Genomic DNA, 17,007 nt, shown 5'->3' with positions numbered 1-17,007 from the left:
AACTCCATTAATGTGTCACTCCTCACGACACAAACCATACACTTCAAAATGAGTGCTGAGAACCACTGCGAAAAGTTGTGAAGCACACACACACACACACAAAATGCTTCTGAAGGTGACAACACAATAAATACAGACTGTAGATCCTCTCTGAGCTGTTAGCGCCACCACATGGCCACACAGTAAAAGGAGCTGAGATACAGATTTGAAATGTGTGCATCATCAATTAGGCCAAGACAGGCTGGAGGTTTCTAGCAGCAAAGCCACTAAGCCAGAGTATTTATGTTTCTCTAACCACTTAATTTAGTAAAGTGTAAAGGCGCAATAGCACAAATATTTAATAAAGCTTCCACCTTTTTGAAGAGGAAATGTAATCACATTTGAACAGAGATTTTATCAGTATTCATCCATCAGCATCATGATGATCCTTGTTTTTTCTCAGTAGCACTTCTCATCAGGGCTATATCAGCTGGTCAGATTGCTGACTGCCATCCTGATTCAGCCTTGAGCATGTCAGCTCCCCAAGGGGGAAGTCTTGCAACAAATCAACGAGCCAGAGGTGCGTTTAGCTTCCCAGGGTTAGATGCTGCCTCTGTGATGAAGGGCTGCGGTGCCAGGAAACAAGGCCAGTCAGACACACACACCAAAAAAGCAGGGGCCAACAGCTTGGCCATCCTTTAAATGATGTTCAGTTTTCATTTATTGGTATTCATTGCAACTTGTGGGTGTCTCTAAACAATATTGTTTTACTGTATTTTATTTCTTGACTGAAGCTAGTACCCTAGTTGCCACTGGGATAAAACTATCTCTAAAACAAGATGGCAGATGCTTAGTCCTGATTATTGACCTTAAACATGTTATGGTTAACATGTTAGCAGTAAGTAACCTACTGTACTTTACACATCCAGTAGCATGGAACAGCATTATTGTCCTATTGTAATTTTGTTTATGGCGACATTGTAGCCCCATATGTGACCTTGGCACTCCTCAGTCACTGTCTGCCCGGGATGAGAACATGTTTGCCGAAACCAACGTTTAAATCCAGTATTTCCACAACTTTCCAGAAATATAACTACAAACATTGCGCCACTGTCCTTTTCTTTGCTGTAGGAGCTGTACGCTATGTCCACTGTCCAAGCCCATGTGAAGTGCCAGCGCCAGACTGGATCTTCTTCATTTGTCTGTTCTTGCAGTGACTCGTGTGTTCAGCAAGCTCCTTCGATTCCTCTTCAGGATTTGACCATCTTGTTCTGACAGTGTAGGATCTTGGACTTACTTCCTCCAAAACAGTGACTTTCTTGTTCCAGTTGTTGGAATCTTTGAGTCTCACTGTCATGTCTTACCAGTGACACTAAGCTTCTCAATGACTTGTCGTAGTTTGCTTTTGTCTCTTTTGCAGATGCTTTTGTTTCTGGTTCACATCTTAGTGCTTCTTTTGTTCTGCAGTGTAGGGAAGCGTGGTGCGTAACCTATTTCCCATTAGAAGCTCAGCAGGAGACATACCATGTTCAAGCAGCAAAGCTTGGTAACTCAACAGAACTAGATATGGAACTGAGCTACTGTCTCCTGGTACTCTAAACGATCTGGGGGATTCCATGGCACTCAAAGGTTGACTTCATGTGTGTGATCACACAGGTAGCAGACATGCTGTGAAGCAGCACCATCCCTGGAAATTTTGAAAGATAGTTAGTCACCAGCAGGTAATTCTTTCCACCCAAGTGGAATAGGTCAGTCCCAACTTTCTGCTATGGCTTGTCTGGTAGGTCTGTGATTGCTATAGGCTCTTGGCTGTTTTGCTTGATGCTTCAGACAGGTCTCGCAGCGAGACCATCCTGTCAATGTCTGCATTGATTCCTGGCCAGCAAACGGTTATTCTGGCCATTCTCTTGCATTTTTACATACTGAGGTGCCCCTACTGAGCTTTTTCAGCATCTCTGGTCTCAGTGACTGAGGAATGACAATTCTGTTCTTTCTGAGTAGAAGCCCATTGATGATACTCTGATGTTGTAATACTGTTCACCTCTAGGCCTGTGTCTTTCTCTGTTTCAGCTGCAATTCGCTTGGATTTCATGTCAGACACGGGTAGTGATTCAGTGATCAGGGTCACATGGAGATTCACATAAGTCTCTGTCATCGCCCTATAGACAGAGCATCAGCGAGCACAATGTGCTTACCTGGTGTGTAGGTCAGGTCGAAATCATAGCGTTGTAGCTTCATCATCAGTCTTCATTCATCATTCATGGTGACATCTTGCTGAGGTTTTTCTATTAATGGCTTGTGGTCTGTCTCTGCCACGAATGTTGGTAGGCCATAGACATAGCTGTGGAATTTCTCAAATCCATATACTAGTCTTAGACACTCTTTTTCAATTTGTGCGTAGCGACAATAGCCACATCAGTGGTCATCTTTCTTAACGTGTAGGTGACTGGCCTCCAATCTTCTCCATTAGCCTGTAGAAACACACCTCCAGGAGTGCCCCAGTAGCTCACCTGGTAGAGTGTGTGCTCCATGTACAAGGCTTCAAATCCAACCTGTGGCCCCCCTGTCTCTCTCCCAAATTTCAGTTCAGCACTACAAAAAGTAGCAGCCAAATGATGTATTGAACGTACAGTACTTTGTCCTATCTTCATGCGGTTTCAACTGCCAAATGCCCTGGGATGTATCCAATTTGCTGAAGAACTTTGCACCGGCCATCTCACTTGTTATTTCATCTCTGGTTGGAATTTGGTAATGTTCCCTCTTTATGTTGGCATTCAGGTCTTTCGGATTCATGCACAAACATAGGGAGTGCTGGAACCCACCTGGGAGCATGGATGACTGGCTGTGCATCATCTTTTAGCTGTATTGTGTAGGTGAATGATAAGACACCAAACCCTTTGAAGATGTCTGGATACTGATCCACTATTGACTCTATGCTGTTCTGTGCATTGGCGTTGATGCGGTACACCCTCTTGACTAGGCCTAAATTTTCACATGCTTTGTTAACTAGCAGTGAGTCATGTCCATCAGAACTACTACAAATGAGGTAGTGTTCTTTTCCTGCATATGCCTTTTGTGTTGATGAGCTGTCCATTGTAAGCTTTGAATGGAATAGATTTTGGATGAATGTGTGGCTTTACCTTCATGGCTCTGTCGAGCTCATTCATCAAACTGGCCTTTACTCCTGTGTCCAGCTTGAGAGGAATGACAGCTCTGTTTACATGTAATGGCACTGTCCACTTGTCCTGCTCAACTCTGTTCACACTTGACTGTTTAGTCCCTTTAGGCATGAAATCTTCCTGCGCTACCATGCCCATGAAGAATAAAACAGTTTGATTTTCATGAGATCAGTTTCTTGCACGGTATGCAGACGTTCACCTCAGCTTTGTTTCCCTTTGGAAAAGCATTGGTTTGCATAGTGATTCTGTCTTTTAAACTTGTTGCAGACTTTGCCATAGGCTGGGCATTGTTTTGGTGCATGTTGAGTGCCACAAATTTTACAATTCTTACAATACAAGTCTTTTTGCTGTTTAGCCTGCCATGCTTTCTGTGTCCGTCCAGACACTGTGGCTACTGCTGCAGTCTTTGTCACCGTCCCTTGCGCCATCACCAAACATTCTAGCATGCTGCAGGGCTAATTCACTGGCGTGGCATATCTTCACAGCTCCAACTAAGGTAAGTTCAGGCTCTCTTAGCAACCTCTCTCACACTTTTATGTCATTAATTCTGAACACAAGTTGATCATGAGTCATTGAATCTTGCAGCACTCCAAAATTGCCTGTTCTAGCTTTCAATTTCAAGTCTGTCAAAAAAGCATCAATGTTCTCTGCATACCGCTTCATGCACGAGCAAAACACATACCTTTTGAACGTTTTGTTTTACTTCTGTGAACAGTGTTCATCAAACTTCTTGACAACTGTGTCAAACTTGTCCTTATCGTTAAAACTCAGTTAATGTACATCCAGCATGGTGTGGTGTCTTCTTCTATGAAATCCTACTGTTTAATCAAGACAATAGTGCAGCTTACATGAACGCTAGTTGTTGCTGCCCTCTGGTAGTCGGAAGTATTAATAACTCCTATCACTACAAGAAATACTGGATTTAAACATTGGTTTCCCCCCGGGCAAAGATGTTCTCATTCCGGGCAGACAGTAAACACCCGCGCGATCACGAAAATACCTTGGAAGATGCAAACCACTGCCAGATAATAGATAAAAAATATAATGTTTGAATTCCCCTGATAAGGTTTGCGCTGAGAAGCCTGTGTGGCCGAGTCACGGAGTGCTGTCAGTGCCCAATCCATGCCGGCTGCCCGACCAGTTCTACACATGCGCAAAAGCCAGCGCATGCACAGAATTTAAGCTCTTTTACAACACTGCCCGATCCATGCCACGCATGCTTCAGCTGACAGGAAATCACATGATCTCAGCAGGGCCCTATTCATTGCTATGAAAGTTGCTCTTGAAGCATTATGTGGCCCCATAGGCGCAAGTGCACTTGAGACTTCCATCCTCAAGCTGGCTAACCTCTGCTAACTTGAATGGGGATAAAATTATTTAATCGTGACTTCTAGACTTTCCAAATATTATCAGACCAAATGGATCAAATTTTGATAGTGAAATGAGTCATTTTGCGGGGGTTGTGACTTTTAAAAAAACTTATCCACCGTTTTACAGCTGCTTCTTTCATAGTGTAAGTCTATAGGAAAAGGGCCAGGGTGCATCACGTGATGGACCCTGGAAGTTGTAATTCCACGGTTTGGCCACTACATTAGATTGGCTTCAAAGCCAGGCACATTTCTTGGGGGAGAAAATTACCCTACTTCTCCGTTGATTTATTACCTCACTAAACACTTTGCTGTTGAGTTTATGGTCGATAGTTTCAAGTCTTTTTCAGTACAGCATGATGTTTATTTTGTAAATTATGGTCACATTTAAAGTAAAATAGACAATAAAGCAAGGTATGCTTTAGGGCGTGGCTAACTTGTGATTGACAAGTCGCTACCATGGAAACCTGTCAATCAGGATAGAAGTGATGCTATTCACTGCAATGTGTATACTCCGTGAACTGGTTTTTGGGTGCTGTTGGTGTTTCCGTCTACAAACTTTAACCCTTTCACAGTGTGTTTTCAGTTCATGAAAGTTAACTGTAACATTTTGGTCGCCTAAAAATGTTGTACAGCATTCAGTTAAAAGAAAAGTTACTGAAAGACACTCTAGGAGTCGGCTGTTATTTTTTTCCGTAAGTACATTTTGTTTTAAGCCTGTTTTTCGCTAGCCAACATTAACATTCCAATTAATATCACAGTTAACGTGAATTACGGATGCATCTTGCTAACCTAGCTAGCACTAGCGTTAGCTGATAACTTTTAGCATTTGCTACGCTCCCCAGCTCCACCCCCACATCCAAATATGGTCACATTCGGTCACTGGTTGCAAACCAAGATTGCGACGGCCGAAATGCCAATCTTGAGGCTTCAAAACGGTAGTCCACAAACCAATGCAATGGGTGATGTCATGGTGACATCATGTCCACTTCTTTTATACAGTCTATGCTTGTTACTGACAAGTGCCAAGGTCACACAACACGGCAGACCGGCAACACGTCTTCAAGCGCCAAGGCTGGTGAAAGAATAGTGCTTCACCCATGGATCTATAATAAAAACTGGATACGGCGCCGCCACTCAGCCTTGCAGCCATTTTCTTCCAGTGGCCAATCGCGGTATTGCAATGAAAAATTCCCCTGCGGCCCAAAAAGCATTTTCCCCATAGGCCACCATTATAAAAGCGATGTCTGTAAAACTGTTGACAGGACACCCCGAACTGCAAACAAGGTCAATTATGACTCTTTCTATTATGAATTTTTGATCCATGGAGGTTTTATATTTGTAAAATATATTAGATTTTTATATTATATAAATTATATATATTATATTATATAAATAGTAATGCAACCACAAGGGGGCACAAGCCAGTGTCTTCTTGTGCCAGTCCCAAGTCTGGATAAATGCAGAGGGTTGTGTCAGGAAGGGCATCCGACGTAAAACACATGCCAAATTAAAAATGCGAATCGTGAAAATGACTTCCATACCGGATCGGTCGGGGCCCGGGTTAACAACGACCGCCACCGGTGCTGTTGACCTACGGGGTACCGGTGGAAATTGGACTACTGTTGGTCAAAGACGAAGAAGGAGAGGAGGAAGGTGTGTTCGTAGGCAGAGAGAGAAGAGGAAATCTAAGAATGTAGAACTGACAGTAGGGACTTTGAATGTTGGGACTATGACAGGGAAGGCTAGAGATTGACATGATGCAGAGAAGGAAGGTGGACATACTGTGTGTCCAGGAGACTAGGTGGAAAGGTAGCAAGGCTAGAAGCTTAGGAGCAGGGTTCAAGTTGTTCTACTATGGGTCAGATAGGAAGAGAAACAGAGTAGGAGTTATCCTGAAAGAGGAGTTTGTGAGGAATGTTCTAGAGGTGAAAAGAGTATCAGACAGGTTGATGAGTCTGAAGCTGGAAATTGAAGAGGTGATGTTCAATGTTGTGAGTGGTTATGCCCCACAGGTAGGATGTGAGTTAGAAGAGAAGGAGGAATTCTGGAGGGAGTTAGATGAAGTGATGCAGAGCATCCCCAGAGGTGAGAGAGTGGTGATTGGTGCAAATTTCAATGGGCATGTAGGTGAAGGGAACAGAGGTGATGAGAATGTGATGGGCAGGTTTGGTCTTCAGGACAGGAACGCAGAAGGACAGATGGTGGTAGACTTTGCAAAGAGGATGGAAATGGCTTGTGCTTATTCTTGTTTTGTTATTTTGTGTGTGACACCTACAAATTAAAGAGAAAAAAGAAACATGTAACTATATAGCAACTACTAACATAGAAATATGATACTGTCATAAAAAAACATTGTTCATATCGTCACATCTAGGCAAAATGAAGAACATTCAGGCTTAACCCAATCTGTCAATGGGTCACGAACTAGCAAATAGCAACTCCCATTTGTCTGGCAGCACGTGAAGGCAGCAGGAGTCACGCGTCGTTTGCCTCAGAGTGCAAATATGGCGAATGATGGAGAGTCGCTGGAGTCCTGGCTTAGTAAGTTTGTACTTTAACTAGTTTTTCAGGTCATTTATTCACATTAGACGTGTGCATTGATGTGCTGCATAACCGTAGGTGTCCGAAACGTTAGTTGGACTCGCGTGACATTGCTGAATCTGAAAAGTATCGTGCTAATTCGTCTGTGTTTTCGGAAAGTGGCTAACGTTAACAGACAGATGCTAGTAACTGATGGCTGTCGCTAGCCAAAATCAGCTTTGATGTTTGGTTTACTTGTGTCCTGGACTGAATATTCGGCATGTTGAATTGCAGAAATGTGGCTAACATTATTATATTCTACTGGTGACCCACAATACGCTTCTGCATTTGCTACCTGGAGTTAATGACGGCTGCTTTGTAAACATCTCCAGGCATTAACTTAATCCAAGTTCAAACAGGACTTGCAACAGTAACAACAAACTGGATCAGATAATTGCCTGGGGGCTATTAAAGAGAGAATTCATAACGTAAGATAAGCTGAAAACGTCTCACAACAACTGTCTGGCTCGTTTGTAAGCTGGTGTCGGAAGGGATAGAGCTTGATAGTCGAGGTCTGACTTACATCTTGGTCAAGTTTATGTATCCAGCCTTCTTTAGCTTTCCAGGGACCGGATGACCTGTTTACCTTAGGTGTATTTGTTGGCAAGATTTAAAATGTGTCTATAAGGGCTGCGTGTTCCTGAGAGATCATATACTTCTATTTTTCAGACAAAGCCACCAACCCTTCCAACAGACAGGAAGACTGGGAGTATGTAATGGGATTCTGTGACCAAATCAATAAGGAGCTAGAAGGGTATGGTCACATTCTTTCAATAAACCCAATCTCAACCATTACATTGAATCACAGCCATCTAATGTTGCTCTTGTGTGTCCTCATTGTGCTAAACACATGGAGCTTATTATTAAGCCTATTATAACCCAGACTCTGACATATTTTTCAGCCCACAAATATCCGTTAGACTGCTGGCTCACAAAATTCAGTCCCCTCAAGAATGGGAGGCGCTGCAAGCATTAACGGTCTGTAGTGTAATAATTTTACTATGTTTTTCATTTTGATGTCCTTTGGCATAAAGTGGTACAATTAGAAGATATTTATTTCCGCTTGTTTTTGTTGCGTAGGTTCTCGAGGCTTGTATGAAAAACTGTGGCCGAAGGTTTCACAATGAAGTTGGGAAATTCAGGTTTTTAAATGAATTAATTAAGGTGGTTTCACCCAAAGTAAGTAACATAGATGTTCAAACCCCCGCTAATAGGGATACTTTTACTTGAATTGATGTTTGGTGTCATTCTAAGCTATGCATCTGTTATTTTTCAGTATCTAGGAGACAAAGTATCAGAGAAAGTAAAGACAAAAGTGATCCAGATGCTGTACAGTTGGACTATGTCTCTACCAGATGGAGCAAAGATCTGTGAAGCATATCAGATGCTGAAGGCACAGGGTGAGACACCAACCACTTAAAAACTGTTAAAATATACTGATATGATATAATAACACAGTAAAACAAACTATATGATTGCATAACAGTGACATCCAAAAATAATACATTGAGCAGTCAGTTATGAATGTGTTGTTCTTTGTACTCTTTATATTTTGTCGCCTTGAAGTCCAGAGTAGTCATTTCCAGAGTAGAATAGCTGTCTGTTGTTTTTTCTTTTAGGTATTGTTTTAGTTGACCCAGAAATCCCTCTTGATGCTACATTAATACCATCGCCTTCTCCGCGACCCAAGAATCCTGTGTTTGATGATGAGAAGAAGAGCAAGGTAAGAAGAATTATTTTGGGATGTGATTGTTGAACACTGCAACTCACTGCATATAACTCTCTTTATCTTGTTTTATCTCTGTTAGAGATACAGAATTTTAAGTAATTGTTTTATTGGCACAGTCCAGATTATAATTAACATTTAATATATCTGTTATACCCTACCTTGTACTGTATATGTGTGTTTAGTACAATAGGTATGTGTTTCATTGTAGGTGTTATTTGGTACCTCAAAATATCTTGAGTGCCTGCATATTTAGCTGCCATACTCAGAGCCTCTCTGCCTATGACTATTAAAGGAATAGTTTGACATTTTTGGAAATAGGCCCCATCACTTTCTTGCTGAGAGTTAAATGAGAAGATCGTTACCACTCTCAGATCTGTCCATTACGTATGAAGATATAGGCAGGAGATGGATAGCTTACCTCAAGGAAGTCACTCCCCCCAGCCATGAAATAGTCCAGCACATAACTCCCTTTAAAACCACAACTTGTTGTTTTTACTTCGCTTTCTGTACGTATTAAACAAACAATATATAACAGCTTTAGAGGTGCTGGTAGGTGCCTTTTTTAACCTTTGGACAGAGCCAGGCTAGCTGTTACCCCCTGTTTCCAGTCTTATGCTAAAATAAGCTGTAGATTAAGAGTTTTAAAGGATCAAAAGAGGAAGAGGATCTCTCTCTCCCTCTCTTTCTTCCCCTCTCTCGCATCACTGACTGAAGGCTCTGCATGGTAGCATCCCACAGAACAATCATATGTCATATTTAATGTGCATTTACAACACTGAAGCTGCTCTTTTTTTTTTCTCGCTCCAATACATCACTGGTTACAGCACTACAGGTCACGACTGCATGTTTACTTTGTGTTGACTGCAATTGATCTATGGATGAAGTTTGTTTTTTCAGGGTCTGGGAGCTGGTATGGCTTTGCTGCTTGTGTCTGAGTAATCTGTGGGAAATAAGCTTGAGTGTTTACTCACTCACTGATGGTCTCATCTCTCCGCAGAGATTATCAGAGCTGCTGAAGAGCAAAAAGCCTGAAGATCTGCAAGAGGCCAATCGGCTCATCAAGAACATGGTCAAGGAGGTGTGTCATTGTCAAAATGAAATGTTTTAATACTTGTGTGTCTTTTATTTGAGCCTGAGTTCTGGTGGCTTTCTTCTAGAGAAATTAGAAGCAAATTACTGCACACTTTCACAAGTTTTCATCTCAAAGCTTGTGTTTATACTGACAGTCAAGTTTAATGAGTACTATCAACAAGTGCAACTCAACTTTTTTTTCAGGACGAGGTAAGAACACAGAAAGTGACAAAGCAAAAAAGCACACTGGAGGCAGTCAACAACAGCGTCAAACTCCTTAACGAGATGCTTGCTCACTTCAGCCCAGAAGACTCCACGGACGGAGACAAGGAGCTCATTAGGGTTCGTTCTCCATTAGATAAGCCTCAAATTACCTTTTCAAAACAACTTCACTTATGTCTTTAGCGTTAATTGACTTTTCTGGAAACACTGTTACAATAGTCCAAACCTTGCCCATTCAGCCCCAAAGCAGTGCGAAGTAATTTACTGCTGTTTAATTTAACCTTGTGGGAAGCAATGGAAACAGCCTCCTTCTGAGACAGTCCAGTCCTTCATTAAATATCAAGCATGTTTCAGAAGAACTGTTTATCAAATTTCCTCATCGAGTAAAGAAATACACTCAGTGAACAGCTCAAAGTAATTTATTTCAAAAATTAACATAAGGACTCTTCATGCAATGATAGGATCCTCTGCAGATGTGAAATAATAACATATTTAATATCATAACTTATGTGACATTTACTGTGTATGAAAAAACACTTTTCTTATTACATCCCATGATACAGCAGTTTCTGAATGAGATTCACGATGTGAATATTCAATGATTTTAAAAATTATTTTCCCAGGAGTTGTATGGTGATTGTGACAAGCTCAGGCAAACTGTGTTTCAGCTCGCTACTGAGACTGAGGATAATGACAGCAGCTTGGGTAAGAAAATTTGACCCTCTTAATTCAGGCCTTGCACTGACGTAAAACCAACATCCTATCAGACCCGAATGCCCACTTGACTCATAAAAAACATTCTGCTCAGTTACTTAATTTAGCAAACACTGTGGAAAACATTTTATTGTTTTTCTGTTGTTTTTTTTTTTTTAGAAATCTTACCCGAGTCTAACCTTTTTTAAAATGCACTTATCAGGAGACATCCTGCAGGCCAGTGATGACCTCTCCCATGTCATTAATTCCTATAAGAAGATTGTGGAAGGGCAGACCATCAATGGAGAGACTGTAGAAGCACAACAAACACAAGCATCAGTCAGACAAGGTATGAGCAGAGAATTGTATGTCTTCATTGTACAGCACATTTTACATTGGTTACAGCATAATGGTAATAAATATGCCATTTGACAATGCACTTTCTACATCTTTTCAATAAAATCTTCTTTTTTGTGTGTATCATAACTGATTAATATGCAAATGGGTAAAACAAAGCCTATAGGAAGAAAACCTGGCATAGGTCATATTTGGGAATGTGCAAAAATGTTACAAACGAAATTCCAGTCTAATCTGGATGATGAAATGAGTAAATCTTTATTTTCTTACTGCCTGTGTTTTTCTTCATCGGACAGGCACTAGTCGCACAAACCAGTCAGAGATTCTGATTGACCTGGTGGGTCTGGACATCCAGAGCATCTCTCTTCAGGAGCAGCACCCCCCAACATCCTCTCGGTCTATTCCTGCTGACCTGCTGTGTGGGTCTGCCACTGACCCTCAGTCCCCCAGCCCCAGCACACCGTCTGCAGCACACTCTCTGCTGGATGAAGAGCTACTGTCTTTAGGTAACATGCAATATAATGTAATTGATTATTTAATTTTTTTGGCAACACTGGACATTAACTGTTGTTTGAGAATGTCTTGTTTACATGTAGATATCATTTACAGGCCTCAACGAACCTGTTCCTGTTCCAAGTAAATCAACACATGTAAACCTGAGCAATCATTTGCCGTCTTTACAGGTATTTAAATGAATTGCAATAATTTATACTAATGTCAAGTATTATCTTATTGCTAATAGCAGTATTTTTTCCATTACCATGTATTCCAGAATTCCAGTCAAGATTTTGACCTTTTTGACACCACTTCGCTTTCGGTTCCTGCGTTCTCTACATCTTCACTTTTTCCAGATGCCCTTTCTGAGACAGTAGCCCCAGTTAGCCTAATCAAGTCTTCTACAACTGCCTCTGCCTTAAGCTTCCCTGGCCCTGTCTTCTCCATGCCTGCGTTTTCAACAAAATCTGTCTCAACAACATCAGTCATATTCCCACAGCCCCTCGGTTCAGTATTGACCACAACGGCCCCGACTGCTCTTCCTCAATCATTCAGCTTGGCATCGCCTGCTCCTTCAGCCAACCCTGTCATTCCACAACAGGTCTCCACTTCACCTTCTCTCAGTCATAATCTGCAAGACCTTGCCTTGCTGGATCTGGGCAGTCCTAAAAAGTGAGTAACACTTGTGTCACGAGGAAAAACTGGGGAGGGAATATGGATCGGTGCCAATCTGTCCATCTGTCACACATAATCTTGTGGATGCTGGATCTTTTTTATTTTATGTTTTTAAATTTCAGTAAATGATGCATGCCCTCGTTCCATTCCAGTGTTTTTTTAAATTGCACTGTTTGACCTGAGTGGGTGTCTAAACACAACAAAGTTTAAAGTCACTTCTGGCCACTTAGATGCTTAACAGTGATTTCGACATTCTGCCATATGACATTTCAAATGCATCTCAACCACTGGTTTCCAAATGGCAGATAGATCCGCAGTATTCCATTAACCTTTGAAACAAAGTAATCTGTGGGTGAACAGCAGTGTATTGAGCACTGTAACTAAGCATCATCACAGAGCAAATGGTAAAATGCTTTGATGAATGTATTTTAGAATACTTTCCCAATGACATATTAAAACGTTAGAGTACTTTGTATTATCTTGGTTTAATCACAATGCGAAGATAATTTAAAGTGGTCATGCTAAGTGTCTAGCTGCCACTTGTTCAAATGTCAGGCGGTTGAGATTTTATTTTGTATTGGTGTAAAGCCAAGTGCCTTTGAATTCCATTTTTTTTGTTTTTTTTTTATTTCAGGTAGTATTTCTTCCATCCTGCTTCTATTATCTTGTTCTCATCGTAGGTTATCAATGTTTATGTCTGTCATTATACATTTAAGTATAAAGGGACCTGTAATGTCTTTTACAAAGACACTTGAATTATCCATACAGTACACCTGGTGTGATGGACTTTGGCAGCTTGCTGGTCAAGAGCGAGGATCTGCACGCTCCTGCTACCATGTCTTCCAGTCTTGGTGTCACCTCCACCATATCCACCTCACTGCTCCTAGAAGGGATGCAAGGAGGGTCCACTCCCCCACCTGCCAATAGTCAGGCAGATGACAGCCCTCTGTTACGCTCTCTGTCCCCCATCCTCCCTCTGAGCCAGGCCAGTCCAGGCAGGGAACAAGAGCTGTCCCTGGCCAATGTCTTTGTCCCTTTGGATGCAATCACGCCAAGTGAGTTCCATGAAATAGGCTGTATGCTTTGTTTTGAGTATTTCAGTTGATTTTATTGCTTTTCATAATTAAATGTAGGAGAGGGTATGACAGAAAAATATTTGAGACAAACAAGGACATCACATTGACATCAGATTTCTCCGAGCTATTTTGTAGACCTGTAACTATGAATCCATGTATATACATACTTTTTTGTTGTTGTTGTTTCATTTGCCAGAAATCTAATATAACAGATAATATTTTGTGCACAGATTACATAGTGTTTATAACCGGTAGTTCAGTGCAATTCTACATAACAAATAGGCCTTACATCCTCAAAAGCTGAACATAACGTGCATTATTGGGATATTGTACCTCAACTGCAATGATTCTAGGCATTAGTCACCATTTCAACAACGGCAGTCTAAAAGGAACATTTTGCCTGATCTCCAAAGCTTGATAGAATACCCTGTAAGGAGGATAATCACTAAACAGATTAAAAAAACTTTTGGGGAGAGTTCATGTCTCTATACTACTAATTCAGGAAACTTCAGCTGTTTTCTAGTTAGAAAATAACACCTTCCTCCATATTTGAGACTGGTGGTTGGAAAACTGAACTTTTGACATTACTGCCACTTAGTGGTGAGAGTGGCAAACTTGATCAAACTTGAAAGGGCACAGTGATATTTTCCCCAATTACACTTGGTCTTGATTGTGAACATTTGTATTGTGGTCTGATCGTAATTATCACAGCATGTGCAATAGGAAGGACATGCATCAAAACATGCCTTCAGTACAGATTACATTAGGAGCAATAAGAGGTGGTGTATATGTGAAGACTCAAAAGATTGTGTAAAATGAGGGTCCTACATGCCCTGTCAATCTTTTTAGTGATCACCTCCTGATTTTCCCCTTTTTGTGTGCTGTATTTAAGGTAAAGTGTGTCCTGTGACAGCATATGACAAAAACGGGGTCCGTGTTCTGCTGCATTTTGCCACTGACTGTCCAGCAGGCAGACCTGATGTACTGGTGATGGTGGCGTCCATGCTCAACACAGCCCCATTGCCTGTCAGGAACATTGTTCTGCAGGCTGCTGTGCCCAAGGTAAAACCTGCTGTGCCTCTGTGATATCACTGTTACCGCATAGGAAGTTACACAGTGTGTGTGTTTATATTTAAAAGTATTAATTTTGGCAATGTTCAACTAATTAAATTACATGTTTGCCTGAAAATGAAATGTAAGTCGGTTGCTGTGTCTATTTAATGTACATGAATGTTTGTTCTGCCAAATCTCCAGATGATGAAAGTGAGACTGCAACCACCCTCAGGGACAGAGCTGGCTCCTTTTAACCCAATCCTTCCCCCTGCTACTGTCACTCAGGTCATGCTGCTTGCAAATCCTCTCAAGGTAGAGCTCAGCCTGGAGCTTTTTTGGTGTTTATACATTTACTAATGTGTTAAGTAATGTATTAATTGAGAGAGCAATTTCTTACTTTAGCAGTGTTTTTACCCATGTTTAAGGTCATACCGTACAACACAGTATTACCCCTTCTTACACTCTTACATGCCAACCAGTATGTTTTGAGGATATAATGATCACTGACATTGACAATGCACAATATCTTGTGTGTTCCAGCAAGCTAATGAAAGCTGCCAGTCTGAGTGTGTGTGTATGTATGTGTTTTGCAGGAAAAGGTTCGGATGAGATACAAACTGACATTCACGCTGGGAGAGCAGCCACACACAGAAGTGGGGGAGGTGAATGAGTTTCCGCCTGCTGACAGATGGGGGGCTCTTTAGCCCTGCCTACCCCTTCAAGCTGGCCAGACAAGCCAAGACTTCTTTAACAATTGAGTTTGTCAATGCAGCTCAAAGGTCAAGAGAAAGGGGCAGTATTGGAAGGATTTTAGGGAAAATTTAAAGTATATGAAATAAACTTTAATGGACCTTGAAGGAGTTTTTCTGCTTGAGATGGCCCACTGAAGTAGCCAAAGTCCTGTAGCGTACATCCAACTTAAACTTTACTACAGTGCCATAGGTAGTCAGTGTGGTGCAGTAACAATTGGTGTGAAGTGGTTGACTATGGATGACGGTTATGTGGGAAAATCATTGGTAATGTTAAATATTGCTAAGTTATTATTAGGTTTTTACTATTATTATACCCTTTTGCTGTTCATATTTACTCTTGTCCCTCAATCATGTCAGAACTGATTAGAGAATACTTGCACTTTTGAATGCCAGACAGTCTTAATATAGAGCAAAAACACAAGTTGAAGGAGATTGTGAAGCCTGGGTCATGAACATGTGACCAGCATTGCACATGGGTTGTAGCTGACGATGCATGATAACAATGTTTTTACGCTGAAGACATTGGAGTGGAGCAGAGCCCCTCTGTTGCTAAATAAAAGGCACTCACAGATTGGCTCATTAAGAATCAGTTACTCTTCCAATATGCCTCACAATTACTACTGAATACTTTAACTTGTCTTCTGAGTTCTATGCTAACTCATAGCTCAGACTCTTGTTATGCTTTTTAATCTTTAAGTATTTATTGTCATAATTGTATTATTTATTTTGGCTTGGGAGGAAGGTATCAGATCTGTAAATTTCCTGTATGATATTGCAGTCGACAGCTGTATTTCTTCTGCATACTCTGTTATGATGGACACCTTCAGTATTGCAGTAAGAAAGACACAAATCAGTAGTAGTCTGTCTAAGAGGCTTTAATGTTACCAAATATTCAGACAGACATTTTATATGTTACATTATGTAGCAACAGGGTGGATTCTGATGAATTACATGTCCAGGCTGTGCACTCTGGATAGCATTTTAATATAAAAATGTAATTCCTGCAAGATCAAACAGCAAAGTTAATGCTATGCATTGCTTTGCCCTTGCTCCTGCAGTGAGACCAAGTGGAAACCAAGCTAAAGGGGTAAGTTATTTTCCCTCAAGGTCAACTGTAAATGTTTTGCTAACTAGGAAAATGTTTCTTTGTGTAAGCCTTGAGAAAACTTCAATAATAAAAACGTAATGGTTAGTTGGTTGGTGTTTAATTCAAAGCATTAGGCTTACCATGTGTTCATCAAAAACTGGAACTTCTTTATTTTTGTCTTTCTGGGGCTATTAGTGCTATATAGGAGATTCACTACATATTTCTTACAACATTTATTTATCTTAGATTGTTAAATGAACTTGTCATTGCATATTTTTGAAAAGCTATTTCTGTGCATGAAATAATAAAGAATGAGATGGATCTATTTGTATTCAAATTTTCACATATTCTTGCCTCATTTTTCAGTGTCTAAAGACCAATATCAATGGCATATGAACCACAACATTGTTGAGGTGTAATTTCATTTCATCATAATCTGATTCTTTACTTACTGGTAAGTAAAAGTAGCAATACCACAGTGTAAAACTACTCTATTACAAGTAAATGTCCTGCATTTAACAAGATAAAGTATCGGAGGTAAAAGTAGTCATGCAGCACAATGATCCATGTCATTATTATATATTATACTACTGGATTGTTATTGCTGATGCATTAACATGTATGCAACGTATTAATGTTGGAGCTAATTGTAACTGCTTACTTACTGTTGATTAGGTAAAAAGCTCATG

At 40.8% G+C, this 17,007-nt stretch overlaps 1 protein-coding gene across 2 annotated transcripts; it reads left to right on the top strand.

Annotated features, from left to right (window-relative positions):
- Positions 1-6,919: 6,919 nt before the first annotated feature.
- Positions 6,920-16,655, top strand: gga3a (golgi associated, gamma adaptin ear containing, ARF binding protein 3a). Of its 2 annotated transcripts, none has more exons than XM_044189048.1 (17): positions 6,920-7,069; positions 7,778-7,862; positions 8,011-8,086; positions 8,189-8,287; positions 8,385-8,508; positions 8,728-8,831; positions 9,835-9,915; positions 10,113-10,250; positions 10,754-10,835; positions 11,047-11,172; positions 11,477-11,686; positions 11,790-11,863; positions 11,953-12,347; positions 13,098-13,405; positions 14,319-14,488; positions 14,681-14,791; positions 15,073-16,655. In XM_044189048.1, exons 1-17 carry the CDS (start codon positions 7,033-7,035, stop codon positions 15,181-15,183), a joined length of 2,331 nt encoding a protein of 776 aa, XP_044044983.1. In that variant the 5' UTR covers positions 6,920-7,032; the 3' UTR covers positions 15,184-16,655. The 2 variants fall into 2 exon arrangements, with proteins under 2 accessions (XP_044044983.1, XP_044044984.1); XM_044189049.1 differs by having other exon boundaries at positions 6,921-7,069; positions 13,119-13,405.
- Positions 16,656-17,007: the final 352 nt, after the last annotated feature.

Source organism: Siniperca chuatsi, linkage group LG3 (genome assembly GCF_020085105.1).
Source record: "Siniperca chuatsi isolate FFG_IHB_CAS linkage group LG3, ASM2008510v1, whole genome shotgun sequence".
Classification (NCBI taxonomy): Eukaryota; Metazoa; Chordata; class Actinopteri; order Centrarchiformes; family Sinipercidae; genus Siniperca; species Siniperca chuatsi.
Note: the sequence above shows the minus strand (reverse complement) of the source record. Positions and strands in the feature narration are given on the sequence as shown.

Coding starts and splice junctions, on each gene's coding strand:
- gga3a (XM_044189048.1), top strand. CDS start 7,033: ATGGCGAATGATGGAGAGTCGCTGGAGTCCTGGCTTA. Junction 8,288..8,384: donor TTAAGGTGGTTTCACCCAAA/GTAAGTAACATA, acceptor GTTATTTTTCAG/TATCTAGGAGACAAAGTATC. Junction 14,489..14,680: donor TGCAGGCTGCTGTGCCCAAG/GTAAAACCTGCT, acceptor CCAAATCTCCAG/ATGATGAAAGTGAGACTGCA.